This window comes from Lupinus angustifolius, chromosome LG04 (genome assembly GCF_001865875.1).
Source record: "Lupinus angustifolius cultivar Tanjil chromosome LG04, LupAngTanjil_v1.0, whole genome shotgun sequence".
NCBI classification, from domain to species: Eukaryota; Viridiplantae; Streptophyta; class Magnoliopsida; order Fabales; family Fabaceae; genus Lupinus; species Lupinus angustifolius.
The window spans coordinates 15,503,425-15,518,831 of NC_032012.1; the positions used below are offsets into that span (position 1 = coordinate 15,503,425).

Consider the following 15,407-nt stretch of genomic DNA (forward strand, 5'->3'; position numbering starts at 1 on the left):
GCCATGATATAGACCTAATGCTAAGGAAAGTTTTGATCCTTCAACGTATCATTAAACACTTTAAAGGTTCCTTTGATAACAAAATTATCCCCTTTGAAACAAAATCAAACTTCAACATAAAAAATATACTATTCTAAACTTGTCCAAAAATATGGTTTTTCAAGCCAAAAACAAGTGGAAAAGTCCAAACTTGGCATGATTAGGAAAACTCCTTAAATTTTCATTTGATATACAACCATCACCTTTAACCATGTTCAAATACCAACAAACATACAAACTTTCTAAACATTAAAAACAGCCCCATGAACACAAAGAGTTCATGGTTTCAAAATAACTTTCTAAGTTCAAGAAAATATCTATTTGGAGTTTTGAATATAAAAAGAGTTAGGAATATTATTAGAACATTTCAACGGTTGAAAATATTCATAACATACATATAAACATCTAATGGTTAGATCTTAAGAGATGAAGAAATCAAAATGAATAATCATGAAGAACTACCTTGAGAGTTCTTTAGAAAATGCAAAGTGAAGAAAGAGTTTGAAATGCCAAGGGTTTATTCTAAGCTAGGGTTTGGCTCCTTAAAGAGAGAAATCTGATTTGGAGGGGGAGGGGGGGATCATTTGTTTTTCAAAAAGTAGTTTGTGTAAGAGATAGGTGAGTGATTTTATGGATTTTGTGTAAGAGGATATGTAATTATGCTTGTTTAACAAGCAAACCTCTTACGTGAAAGTGATGGGACCTTTTCGGTGAAACATTCTCGATTAAACCATACCCAAGTATTTTTGGCTAATACTAGGTCGGATATTAAAAATCTTCCGATTTCGGTTTATGGTTAGAACTTCAAAACACGAAATTTGGAGTGAAAACCATTTAGAAATACGTTCCGGAGGAACTTGATGTCTATCTTGACTCAAAATAATATTTCGAAGCCAATGGCATAATCGGAATTCGATTCCGAGTTACGGAACTCAAAAACACGTTATTGGGCCGAATTCAAGTGAATTTGGGTCCGGCAGCAGCACAAAAACCTTTTGTCACAGAAATTACGACAATTTATCATAAAATAGAAAATCATAGAACAAGAGTAACACTCAACTATGGTTTAGCCTAAATACATATTGATTAATTTATAAAATTCATCGTTGATAAAATAAATAATTAATAAAACATACACAGCAAATTCACGATGTTACAAGATGATTCAAGGATATCTTGGAAGAAGAAAGGAGTGGATAGATGATGGAATGATTTCTTTAATAAAAAATGAATAAGGTGGTCTAGAGTTGTCAAAGAGAGAAACAAATAATAATTGAATAATTTTGAAAAGAATAAATAATGAACATTTTGTTTAATGTTTTAAATGACCTAATTTAATTTTGTAAAAGTAATTTTAGAATATAAAAAATACTCCTTTAATTTACGGTTTTCTAGAAATGGAGATGTCATTGTTGTAATATCACGAGCCCATTACATTTATAATAAGAAGATTATATATAGAAAAAAATCAGCCCATTAACAAAATATCAATAAAATACGAGTAATTAATCAAGATAAAACTTCATCTATAAAAGACATTATTCAATAGTCATAATGCTATTTTCTAAAAAGTGATCCTATAAAACTAAAATCCATAATTCTATATTTGTAATGTTACATGTAACACCGTGAAAATTCGATATATTTTATTAATTATTTATTTTTAACAAAAATTAATTGGTAATGAATTAGGCTAAACCGTAGTTGAGTTTTAATCTTGTGTTGTGCATTCCTTTTTTGTAGTAAATTTTCATAATTTTGTATGGCGGAAAGTTTTTGGACTGCTGTCGAGCCCAAATTCGCCTGAATTCGGTCCAAAAACGTGTTTGCGCCATCGGTTTTGAAATATAAATTCGAGTCAGGATAGACATCAAGTTTGTCCAAAATGCATTTTTGAATATTTTTCCATCTGAATTCGACATTTCGAAATTCTAACCGTAACCGGAAGATTTTAACATCCAGCCGAGTATTAGCCAATAATACTCGGGCATGGTCTCATCGTGAATGTTTCGCCAAAAAATTTACCTCATGTTCCCAAGTGAAACTTGCTGGGCAAGCAAGCAAAAATGCTCATCTTTTACACTAAGCCCCTCAAACCCTTCACTTACCCATTGCACCATTAATCTCGGAAAACCTTGGTTTTCCTCCATAAATCAAATTCCATTCTCTCTAACTTTGATTTATTCCACTTAAAAGAGCCATAAAACCTCTTGAAACCCTTGGCTTGCTTGTCAAAAAACTGAACCATGACACTTTAAAAAGAGCCCACCCCCTTTGAGAAACCATTGGCTCTACATTGCATTGCATTTCTTATTCCTTTGGATTTTCTCAAGAACCTAAGGTAAACCCTCATGCTTGTTCTTCATCTTTTAGAAAATCTAGCTGTTCATTATTTACGATATTTGAGTATGATGTTTATACGTATGTTACAAACATTTTCAACCGTCAAAATTTTCTAAAAACCTTCCCATCTCTTGTTATACACAAGAACGCGAAAAATGAGTTTTCGTGAATCTAGAAGTTGTTGTTTTGAAACCATGAAATCTTGTTATTCATGGGGCTGTTTTAGTGTTTGAAAATATGCATGTTATTTATGTTGAGAAAAGATGATGATTTTGAAATCAAATAATATTTTAAATCAAAATGTCCTTTTGATCATGAGATCAATCCTTATAAAAATGTGTTGAAATGATCGTGAACCGATAGGAATCGGGAACGAGACTTTCGAGGATAAGTGATGGTTCAAGAATTTGAATCTTGGACCGGATGGATGAAAGTCTCAGATGTTCTTAGAATGGATTAAAATGATGTCTTTAGCTTAGAGTTAGTAGAAAAACGATTTAACTCGCGAATCGCTGATTGGATTTCGTGTTTAGTTTCAAGGCGTTCGAAGTCGGACAACCTACGCATTCACGGAAGGGAAATCAATCGTGTTGCAACCCAAGGTGAGAGTGAATACTTCGTGACATAGTGGTGTCCGAATATAACACCCAGATCTCCAAACTACCTCAAAAGTTGGGAGTTATTTCTGTTTTTGTTAGAAACCTGTACTTAACCAAATGATTTCGTATCTAGATTAAGTACGGATGTTTCCTTAGGTTATATGCCCCTAGAGTAGTATGAAATATCAAGTCGTGTGGTTGTTATCCATGAAGGAACACCACTCGAGAAACTAAAACGCGTATGGATCGAAAACACCGGTGGTATTCGATCTAGTGGCCCAAAAGGTTGAGAGAGTAGTCCTGGCCACTGGTCAAGCCACGCCTAGGCGAGCCAAACACGCCTAACAGCTAGACCAGCCACGCTTGGGCGACCCAGCCTCGCTTGGGCCAGCCAAACATGCCTGACCAATGGATCAGCCATGCCTAGGCGAGCCAATCACGCCTGGGGGAGCCAGCTATGCCTGCTCGAGGGCCAGGCAGCGTGCTTGGCCTGTTTTGGGCGGTTTTGGCCCCCGAGCGACAGTCCCTCGACTGGGCGAGACCTAGAGGGTGATTTTGACCAGTTTTTGGTGGATTTTTCACTTGAGCGAGAGCCATGCAGAGAATTAAATCTGTTTTGATGAGTTTGTCGCTTGAGCGACAGTCTTTCGCTTGAGCGAGAGACAAACAATATTTTTGATTGTTTTGATTGATTGATTGCTTAGGCAATAGCCCTAACTTGAGTTGAAGTGTATTTACACTTGGGGAAGACTGTGGCTTGGAGGATTGAGTCCGGTGCCCAAATTGACAAACTTATATTGTTACTTTTGTTCTTGTGCCTTATGCGGGCAATGATTCCGACGAGGATGTCATGAGCAAGGCTATGCCTAAAAAGGATTACATGATACCACACAGTGAGGTCGTGTGACCGTAAGAGGCTTGGTCATGTGGCTGTCCAGGGTAATCCAGCGATGGTTCGTAGTGGTGGAGATGTTATTCCTATATTATGCGATAACGTAAGATCGGGTCCCACAAGAAGCATTCCTTTGGGAGATGTCTTAGGATGGGCCGATTGATATAAAAGAATACTTAACATATTTAATTGGCTAACTTCGATTAGTATGCATACTCATCATGAATAACAAAGTAGTGGAGAGGAAATTTATGGGAGACGAACGAGCCCCGCGATATTGAGAGGGACGACGATGGTAGTGATTCGTGAGCAAAGTCTTGAGGGAGAGTCTAAGTGAGACGAGTCCCTTGTATTCTTGGATGATGTATTTTGTTGGATCGGACAGTTCTCACAGTGCAAACTAGACGATCTCTAACAACCCCTCTTTGCAATCAGGATCAATGAGAGGGATGCCCAAAAAGTGTTTGATACGACACCATCCTGAAATGGACAGTTCTTCGGAACCGATCGATCATATATCCTTGCGAGGAATTTATTTTTTTGGTGCAATCAAATCGGCTTGTTATGGGACCTGTACTCTTGGTTATTTCCAAATAGTGTATTGGGAGGATATTGGTGTAAGGATGGATGAAATAAGCATATCATGCATAAATTGAGAGTGTGAATATTAATCCTCATGATTCGAGTTATAACATCATTTTATCATTGTGCATTATGTTTATGATATGTATTGTGTATATCATGTGTGTATGTTTGTATGTGATATTCCGTATAATTCCACGCTGTTAATGAATTATATTCATTAGATGTCTTACTCTATCTTCTTTTCTTTTCTTTCTTCTTGTCTTCGGTTTGCGTTCTCGTCTAGATGGACCGTACGGTGAGGATTCAGAGCTACCGATTCTCAATGTCCCAGGAGGGTACATGGAGTAGTGATGGACATAGACACCGACCCTTGTGCCTTAGAGTTGGAGATGGTTTGCGATGGCCCCATGATGCGCTCCCCTTCACAACATGCGGACTTGGAGGCTTCTTTCACCTTACTTGCTTGGAGATTTACACCTACCACACCATCCATTCAGTCTGTGATTCCTAACGGACCCACGGATGTTGGACCATCAACTAGGAGACGGGGTAGTGTTGATGTGCCCGATTCCCCACCGGGGAAGAGAGATGCTATACGGACGATGCCCGATCTTCAGGCAGATGCGAGAGTGAGAAGAAAGTCACAAGGTTCGTCCAACAACCCAAGAAAGGAGCTGGAAGTCGAAGAGGAAGACTGTGTGGAGTTGGTTTGTATAGAGGACTCCATCGAGGTGGTGAACCTCTCTTCCGATTTTGAGATGGAGGAGGATCCTAGCGAGTGTTCTAGTACACCCGCTAACCTTGGAGCTAGTCGCTAGTGGTCATCTCTATTTCTAGTTGCCCTTGAGGCGGGTATCTGTGTAGGGTACTTTTAATGTTTTGAATAAACCAGACTATTGTACATATTTTCAGTTTGGATTAGGATTTATTTCGATTTTCTTTTGTATAAACGTTTTCAGTCAATTTCAATAAAGGATCATTCCATGAACTATTGTTGTCTTTTCTGCATTTTAGGTTACTTAACGTGATGTCCCGAAAAGGAATCAAAGGTAAATGAAGAGTTTTACATTACACCAAAAAATAATTACCCATTTTTGTGCAATATTATTGGATAAATTTTCGAGGCGTTACATTATATTTGTTAAATAAAAATATTGTTTATCTTCACCATATGAATGTACTATATTTGGATAGTAAAAATATTAACTACAAATAATAAAAAATGAACAACATTTGCTAGAAATTAGTCTTCATTTTTTGGTACTACCAATTGTATTTCTTACATTATTGGTAATAAATTGAACCTTTTAGAAATTCATGATTACTTCTTTTAACAAGTGTCACCCACATAAATCAAACAATTAACTTTGCTTAAAAGCTAATAGTGTCTTATACTAGTATTTAGGACACTACTGCCAATAGTGTTAAGATATACGGTGGTTGGTTGGAATATTTCTTCAAACTTCATTGCTTCTAGAGTTCTAGTATCCATATCTTTCTAAAATATAATTACTTATTTTAAAGGAAAATATTAATAAGTGTATCAATAACATTTTTGAAGTTATTATTTTTCCTAAATATTAATAAGTGAATCAATAACATTTCTTAAGTTATTATTTTTCTAAAGATACTTTTTTTTGAAAAGGTGCAGATACCAATGCTTAAACTTGATTGGTAGCTCAAAATACATTCAAGGTAGTGGTTAATATTACCTATTTTAAAATAATAGGATTAAATATCCACGGATATTTGTATTCACTTAAAATAAAGAGACATGCCCATATATATATATATATATTTATTTATTTTTACCATAAAAAATATTACTTATTTGTATTTTTTATTTTTAACTATTTTTGAAATTCTCAAAATTATTTTAATTGAAATAATTTCACATCATCCAATACTAACTAATAATTATAAATTATTTATTAAATCAAATAATTATATTTTAACTCATTTTTGTGAAAAGTTACTTAGATTTATTTATAAAGGAAAAGGAGAGTAGCTCAATTAAAAAATTTAGAGAGATAACTAGTTGGAATTTTTTATAATGTAATATTTAGGTCTAATAGTGTGAAAATCTACACATAAATGATAAGTAATAGATTATAATGTTTATATATTATATACTATTAGTGTAAAAATTTATTATATCATATATTATTTATTTGGAATACTTTTTTTTTGAACAGTCATAATTAAATATGAAAGATAGATGATGCAGTAATAATATATAAAACTCATACACTATTGATGCATATATTTTACATGGCTGTCCACCATAAAAGTCATTTAATGAAAAAGTGTATATACTAACAACATATTAGTTTATATATTGTTATTGTATTATCTACAATTCATATTCAGTTATTATTAACCCTTCTAAAAAATAATACAAATGAATAATACATTAACATTATATAATTCTTTACCTAATAACATATAGATATTGCTCTGAAAGAAAATAATCATTTATCCTATTTTGTTGTTAAGTGTAACACTCATAATTTTTTAATTTTAAAGAAATTATGTAACCGAAAATACTTAAGTAAGATTCTATATTCTTATAATTAGCCATATCAAAATTAATATTATTTTTTTGGAAAACAATACTATACATACAATCAAAATAGATTAGTTTTTACCCAAAAGATAAGAGAATATCATAGATAGTCCGAAAACATTCCTAATAAAAAATTATATAATTAATATATCATTCATTATTCATTTATATTAATTTATTTATTTAATTAAGAGTGTTAATACTAATTAATACAAGTGAATAATATAATGTTAGAATAAAAAACATCTATACTACTGGTATACATATTAAATTACTTTTTGAAGATTCCAATAATCACATGATAGCAATGCAGAATAATAAAGTACCTAAGTTCAAATTCATTAAATTCTTTGGGACCACTTCCATTTTTGGGTTGAGTGTGACAAAATAGTGAAAGCTAGTTGTGAGGTGTTTGCTAAAGCGGATTTTCCTCGTTACATGATTTTTCTTGTACTTGTAGTATTGTGATCATTCATCATTAATCATTTCATGCTTTTATGCCTTTCTTTATTGTTGGATATTTAAGACTTTCATTTTTTATGCAATATATGATTATTGCTCATTCCAAGAATACCTACTTTCCCATTGTAACAAAAATTTGTTATCCCAAATTATATTTGCACTAATAAAAATAAATTATATTAATTAAAATTTTAAATATTAATTATTATTTTTATTTATTGATTAGTGCTGACAAAATTTGGAATAATATCTCGGATAATAGATATTTCTTCCCAATTTAGACAATTATTAAAAATTATAAATAATTCTGATTCTTTCCACCTTTTCATATGAAATTTGGACATTTAAGTTGCACCTCTTAGCCGCGAGCTGTAGGAGTTTACTATAATATCTCAACATCATATGAAATGATATATATAAATAAAAAGGTTCATAATATACACCATTCTCATCTCGTATCGAGATCATAATTTAAGCATCTTCTAGAAGGTGAAGCTAAATTCCACTATTCTTTTTACATAGAATTATGATATTTGATTTTGATTTAAGGGAGTCACACACTCCATATACCCATTAAAATAAATACAATGTTCATGTTACAAAGTTTATACTAATCATTGAATTTTTATTTTCAAGGTGGAAGATTCATGAGAATAAAAAAGAACAAGACACACACTTGTTTTCAACAACAAAGGTGAAGTTTCTTGAAGTTGCATAGATACATACATTCATGTCTTTCTCAACTACAACATGGGTCACATTCCTCTCAGGGGAAACGTTTACCTCAACTCTACCTCAATGGTTGAGATTCATTTTCCTCTCACCTTGTCCCCAAAGAGTTTTGTTATCTACCTTCAATGTTCTACTCCTACTTACCCTCTTTGTGATTTCAATTATAAAGCTTTGTTCTAAGTTCAAATCCAAATCCAGTGTTGGCAAAACCAATGAGCTCAACCATATCAGAAACAATGACAAATCTTTTGTCAGAACAAGTGCATGGTTTAAGCTAACACTAGCTGCAACTGTTGTTTTAACCATACTTTACATAGTTGCTTGTGTTATAGTGTTTACTAGTTCTAGTTCAAGTTCAACCAAGGTTGCATGGAACCAAATTGATGGGTTATTTTGGTTAGTCCAGGTTATAACACAAGCACTTATTGCAGTTTTGATCATCCATGAGAAAACATTTGAAGCTGTTACTCACCCTTTATGGCTTAGAATTTATTGGATTGCATATTTTATCATCATTTCTTTGTTCACAGCTTCTGGGGTTATGAGATTGGTATCTCTTGATGAAGCTGAAAACAAAGACTTGTTTATCATTAAGGTGGATGACATTGTATCTTTCATTTCTCTCCCTGTGTCACTGTTTCTTCTTATTGTTGCTGTTAAAGGAACCACTGGGATTAGTACTATGTCTAGTGAAGTAACAGAGCCACTTATTAATGAGGAAATTAAGTTATATGGTGATAATTTAAGCACAAGTGAGGTTACTGCTTTTGCTTCAGCTTCTTTTGTATCAAAGGCCTTTTGGATTTGGATAAATCCTTTGTTGAGTAAAGGGCATAAGTCACCTTTGAAAATTGATGAGGTTCCAACCCTTTCACCAGTGCATAGAGCTGAGAGAATGTCATTACTATTTGAATCGAAATGGCCTAAATCGACTGAGGGATCGAAGCATCCGGTTCAAATCACATTGCTTAGATGCTTCTGGAAGGATTTAACAGTCACTGCTATCCTTGCTATCATTAGGTTATGTGTCATGTTTGTAGGACCAGTGCTCATACAAAATTTTGTTGATGTCACCTCAGGGAAGGGAAGTTCCATATATGAAGGATACTTCCTTGTGTTGATTCTTTTCATATCTAAATTCATCGAAGTCTTGACGACTCATCATTTCAACTTCAGTGCTCAGAAGCTTGGAATGCTTATCCGATGCACACTCGTTACTTCTTTGTATAAGAAAGGGTTAAGGCTTTCATGCTCAGGTAGGCAGGATCACGGTGTAGGGACTATTGTGAATTACATGGCTGTTGATACTCAACAACTCTCGGATATGATGCTGCAGTTACACGCCGTGTGGATGATGCCAATTCAACTTTGTATCGGCTTATTTCTGCTTTACAATTCTCTAGGTGCTTCAGCAGTCACAGCATTGGTTGGACTTATTGGTGTTCTTATTTTTGTTGTGATTGGTACCAAAAGAAACAACACTTTCCAATTCAAAGTGATGATGAACCGTGACAAAAGAATGAAAGCTATGAATGAGATGCTTAATTACATGCGCGTCATCAAGTTCCAAGCGTGGGAAGAGCATTTCAATGAGAATATTATGCGTCACCGTGAGGCAGAATTTGAGTCGCTTTCCAAGTTCATGTTCTCCATTTGTGGCAATATGGTTATGATGTGGAGCACACCATTAGTGATATCAACTATCACCTTTGGCACTGCGATTTTGCTGGGAATTAAACTGGATGCAGCCACTGTTTTCACCACAACAACCGTGTTTAAGATCTTGCAGGAGCCTATTAGGGCATTCCCACAGTCTATGATATCGCTTTCACAAGCAATGGTATCATTGGGGAGGTTAGATAAGTACATGCTGAGCAAGGAATTGTTGAATGATTCGGTCGAGAGAGAGGAAGGGTATTTTGAACACACTGCTGTGGAGGTCAAGGATGGAACATTCAGCTGGGAGGACGATACCTTGCAACGGGACTTGAAAAATATCGATTTGGTGATCAATAAGGGGGAGCTTGCAGCAATTGTTGGGACTGTTGGGTCAGGAAAGTCATCTCTCCTTGCATCAATTCTTGGTGAGATGCGCAAAATCTCTGGAAAGGTATGTGATTATTTCTGGTTGTTAATCGATATTTGAGATCTATCCCTTTTTCTTTAGGCCAGTTTATACGCGATTTTACGAAAATACAGTTACCCGTTAAGCATTATTTGTATTCTAACTTAGCATATTTGAGAGTGATTGTAATTTTATATTTCTGTAACAGGTTCAGGTTTTCGGGAGTACTGCTTATGTTGCACAAACATCGTGGATTCAAAATGGAACAATTGAAGAAAACATTCTCTTTGGTTTACCAATGGACAGACATAAGTACAATGAAGCTGTCAGGGTTTGTTGCTTGGAGAAAGATTTGGAAATCATGGAGTATGGTGATCAGACAGAGATCGGAGAGCGTGGCATCAATCTGAGCGGAGGCCAGAAGCAGCGTATACAACTTGCCAGGGCTGTATATCAGGACTGTGATATATATCTTCTTGATGATGTCTTCAGTGCTGTTGATGCTCATACTGGCTCTGAAATATTTAAGGTACCCTTTCCTCTCAGTTCAATTTTACCACTTTACTATACGACATAAATGCAATGTTGCATGAAATAGTTTACACGGAACTCACTTCGTTTAGTTGCTAATTTAAGTGAGTTGAGCTAACTGTTATTATTAGTGTTTTTGTGATGATATAGTTCATTTGATGCAGTTAGGAAAACGGGGTAATCTCTAGTGTTTATCTGAATACATATTATTTTTCAATTTCGTCAAAACCTGAGGTTTCGATGTTTGTTCTATGCCTTTTATACAGGAATGTGTGAGGGGAGCTCTAAAAGGCAAAACAGTTGTTCTTGTAACACACCAAGTAGATTTCCTACACAATGTGGATCTGATATTAGTAAGTCTCCTTTTCGCATCCTGTAATGTTTCGATCTTTAATTGACTCGGACAGTAATTTAAATACTCTTATATTTTCTTGCTGAAGGTGATGAAGGATGGAATGATAGTTCAATCAGGGAAGTACAATGATATACTAGAGTCTGGAGTGGATTTTAAAGCTCTTGTATCAGCACACGATACTTCTATGGAACTAGTAGAGCAAAGTGCGGTCGTTCTTGGTGAAAATTCGAACAAACCAACGAAATCTCTTGTGGCAGCTCCAAATCAGAATGGAACCAATGGTGAGAGCAGTTCTATTGAGCACCCGAAGTCTGCCAAGGGAAGTTCTAAACTCATCAAAGAAGAGGAGAGGGAAACGGGCAAAGTGAGCTTACGTATGTATAAACTCTACTGCACTGAGGCTTTCGGGTGGTGGGGTATTACAGGAGTATTTGTTCTCTCTTTGTTATGGCAAGCATCTATGATGGCAAGTGATTATTGGCTGGCATATGAAACCTCCGAAGAGCGTGCTCAAGTGTTTAACCCTTATATGTTTATTTCTATCTATGCAATCATTGCTGCTATTTCGGTTATTATTGTAGTGGCTAGATCATATTCCTTCACAATCATTGGACTAAAGACAGCTCAAATTTTCTTCACACAAATTCTTCACAGCATCTTGCATGCACCCATGTCTTTCTTTGACACTACGCCATCCGGAAGAATTTTAAGTAGGGTAAGAACTCTCGGAAAATATTAATCTATATTGATATTATCTCTCACGTAAACAAGATGCAATAAAATGTTCTACTTTCAATATTTTGTTCAGTTTATAAAATACACGAAACACGTTTTGTATACGAACAAAACAAGATGAAATAAAATGTTCTACTTCTCAATCTTTTGTTCTGTTCTATTCATAAAATACACCAAACACATTTGTTCTTAGATGTCCAAAGTTGCCTTATATCTCATGATAAGCACATACTTATAGTGACTTATTTTTCTTTGTCCAACTTTTACAGGCATCCACTGATCAGACCAATGTTGATATCCTACTCCCGTTGTTCTTGGGTATTGTTATTTCCATGTACATAACGGTGCTCGGCATCCTCTTCGTCACTTGTCAGAATTCTTGGCCAACAGCATTCTTGTTAATTCCTCTTGTTTGGTTGAATCTATGGTACCGGGTATGAATGTGAAGACCTATTCGTCAAATGGCCTAGATAGTTATGATAGATCAAAGTTCATATCAATAGCATGATACATGACATGGAGAAAAATAACCACTAGTCTATTAAATTAGATAGTAGCCAGAATCTCAGAGTTTATTTTGTTACAATTAAATATATCTGACATTTGTTATGTACTTATGTTTATAACTCATGTGTTTATTTCTTCTGTTTTGGTCTTGCAGAGTTACTTTCTTTCTTCATCTCGTGAATTAACTCGCCTGGATTCAATTACCAAAGCACCTGTTATTCATCACTTCTCTGAAAGCATTTCGGGGGTTATGACAATCCGTGCATTCAGAAAGCAGAAGAATTTTTGTGAAGAGAACATTAAGCGGGTGAATTCTAATTTGCGAATGGATTTCCACAATTATAGTTCCAACGAGTGGTTAGGATTCCGCTTAGAATTGCTTGGAAGCTTAGTCTTTTGCATTTCTACAATGTTTATGATCGTCTTACCCAGCAGTATCATAAAGCCAGGTAACTTGACACCGAAGGAATTCAAAAATTACTGCCTTGTCTTGATTCTATGAAGACAGCGCTTCGTTAAAATCCTCCATTAGTATCATTCTTAAATGTTTGAAAATAGATACAGATTGTGCTGTCTAGTATATACTTTATCTTCTATATTTATGCCGTGGTTAAAATTTTATTGACATAAGGAACTGACTAGGTTGTTTTGCATGAATTTTGATGTAGAAAATGTTGGTTTATCTCTTTCTTATGGGTTGTCCTTGAATGCTGTCCTGTTTTGGGCTGTATTCATGAGCTGTTTCATTGAAAACAAAATGGTTTCTGTCGAGAGGATAAAGCAGTTTACGAATATTCCGTCTGAACCATCATGGAATATTAAGGATCGTTTGCCTCCTCCGAATTGGCCCAGTCAAGGCAATGTAGATATCAAAGACTTGCAGGTAACTAGAACGCGACTAAATTGATTATATCTTCATATTTTGTGATAAAATTATTTATTCGGCGCTCCATCATTACACTCCCGACTTAAGTCTTAAAAACTTCTACAAGATTATGATCTAAGTCTGCTGTCCTTGTTGTGACTTAAACAGGTCAGATACCGTCCAAACACTCCTCTAGTTCTTAAAGGCATCACTCTAAGCATCAGTGGAGGAGAAAAGATTGGCGTTGTTGGTCGAACTGGGAGTGGAAAATCAACTCTGATTCAAGTTTTGTTTAGGCTTGTGGAACCCTCAGGAGGGAAAATCATCATTGATGGTATTGACATAACTGTCTTGGGGCTTCATGATCTTAGATCAAGGTTCGGTATCATTCCTCAGGAGCCCATCCTTTTCGAAGGAACCATCAGAAGCAACATTGATCCGATTGGACAGTATACAGACGATGAAATATGGAAGGTAAATATATGTCATTCCATCTTTATTAGGCTTAAACTTCATGCTACACTAAATTTAACGTCATATTCTCAACTGTGCTATCGATGATTTTCAATCATTGGCCTAGTCTAATAGCTTTTTGATTGGTTTAGAGCTTGGATCGATGTCAACTAAAAGAAGTCGTGGCTTCTAAGCCTGAAAAACTCGACTCTCTAGGTACGACAAATTGTTACCATTTTCTTTGAGCTGCATGAATTTCATATTTTTACTAATGCTGAATGTTGCTTCAACTTTTTAGTGTTGGATAATGGAGAGAACTGGAGTGTGGGGCAGAGACAGTTGCTTTGTCTCGGACGGGTTATGCTTAAGCGAAGCCGGCTCTTGTTTATGGATGAAGCAACTGCTTCTGTTGATTCTCAAACTGATGGTGTAATTCAGAGGATCATTAGAGAAGACTTTGCAGCATGTACTATCATCAGCATTGCTCACAGAATACCCACAGTTATGGACTGTGATAGAGTATTAGTTGTGGATGCAGGTATGATACTTAGACAAATAATTATTTTTTGAACATTATTAGGCATGGCACGTCACAAGACTATATAGTACAATATATAAAAGTTAGGATATGATCATAATTTTGTAACTACAATAAAATGTTAACATTTATTTGAGTACTGTAATATTTTCGTCCACGTGCAAGCAACATTTTTGCTTGTGGATGTCAAGTTGTCGTACATCTACCCTCTCATACCTCACTAAGTGGGAACCTCGTGCACTGGATCACTCTTATTGTAATATTTTCATCCATAGTTAAATGGGCAGTACTTGTGGTTCGCTATTTTTTACATTATTAGTATTATAACATTTATTTTATAAGGTACCTGATATGTGTTATGTGGTAGACCAGTTCTGTGCTTCATAGTTGTCTTTGCTTGTTCTCTCATCAAAAGATGATGATACATTGACCATAGTACACTAAATAGTGTTATTGTTTTCTTTGTAACAGGGATAGCCAAAGAATTTGATAAGCCCTCTATCTTGCTTCAGAGGCCATCTCTTTTTGGGGCATTAGTTCAAGAATATGCCAACAGATCAAGTGGATTATAAGGAATCCTTTATGTTACTCTTGATGTATCTGGCTATGTCATGCATATAGCAATCATAAGTTTAATCATCTTTCTATAGACATAAGATGAACTATTGATCTTGGAAGCACCATGTGAAGGAAATTATCACTCTTTTTTTAAGAGAATATTAGTGTGTGGAAGTGCAATCAGAATGGTTAATCATTCAATTCTAATAAACTTTGGTCCAGTCCATATGCTTTCAAGAAATGTTTTCTATTTCTCTTTTTTGTTTTCATTTTCATATTTTCATTTTATCAAAACATGTTTGTTATTATCATTTTCAAAACTTTTTACTCAAAACTTTACAAACGAGGATAATTACTCTTATAAATAATTCAATTCAAAAATCAACTTACTGATTTTTATAGACTATCATCATATTTTATACTTGCATTTTCTTTTTCAATATATTTTAAGTTAAAAATACATTGGACACCTTTAATTGTTGAACTTGATCATTAATTATCACAAAGACATGTGTAATGTCATAACGATTAACGAGTATCATGCACTTGCTAGTGCTATCAAAAAAGTTAAAAGTTGAAATA

The 15,407-nt window shown here is 34.7% G+C and overlaps 1 protein-coding gene across 2 annotated transcripts; it reads left to right on the forward strand.

Moving 5' to 3' along the window:
- Positions 8,131 to 14,984, forward strand: LOC109345991 (ABC transporter C family member 4-like). 2 transcript variants are annotated; one of them, XM_019585324.1, is made up of 12 exons: positions 8,131 to 8,553; positions 8,584 to 10,328; positions 10,492 to 10,812; positions 11,081 to 11,167; positions 11,255 to 11,884; positions 12,174 to 12,338; positions 12,566 to 12,860; positions 13,080 to 13,294; positions 13,445 to 13,750; positions 13,882 to 13,945; positions 14,028 to 14,267; positions 14,739 to 14,984. In XM_019585324.1, the coding sequence occupies exons 1-12, from the start codon at positions 8,217 to 8,219 to the stop codon at positions 14,837 to 14,839; spliced, it is 4,506 nt and encodes a 1,501-aa protein (XP_019440869.1). In that variant the 5' UTR covers positions 8,131 to 8,216; the 3' UTR covers positions 14,840 to 14,984. The 2 variants fall into 2 exon arrangements, with proteins under 2 accessions (XP_019440869.1, XP_019440868.1); XM_019585323.1 differs by having other exon boundaries at positions 8,217 to 10,328.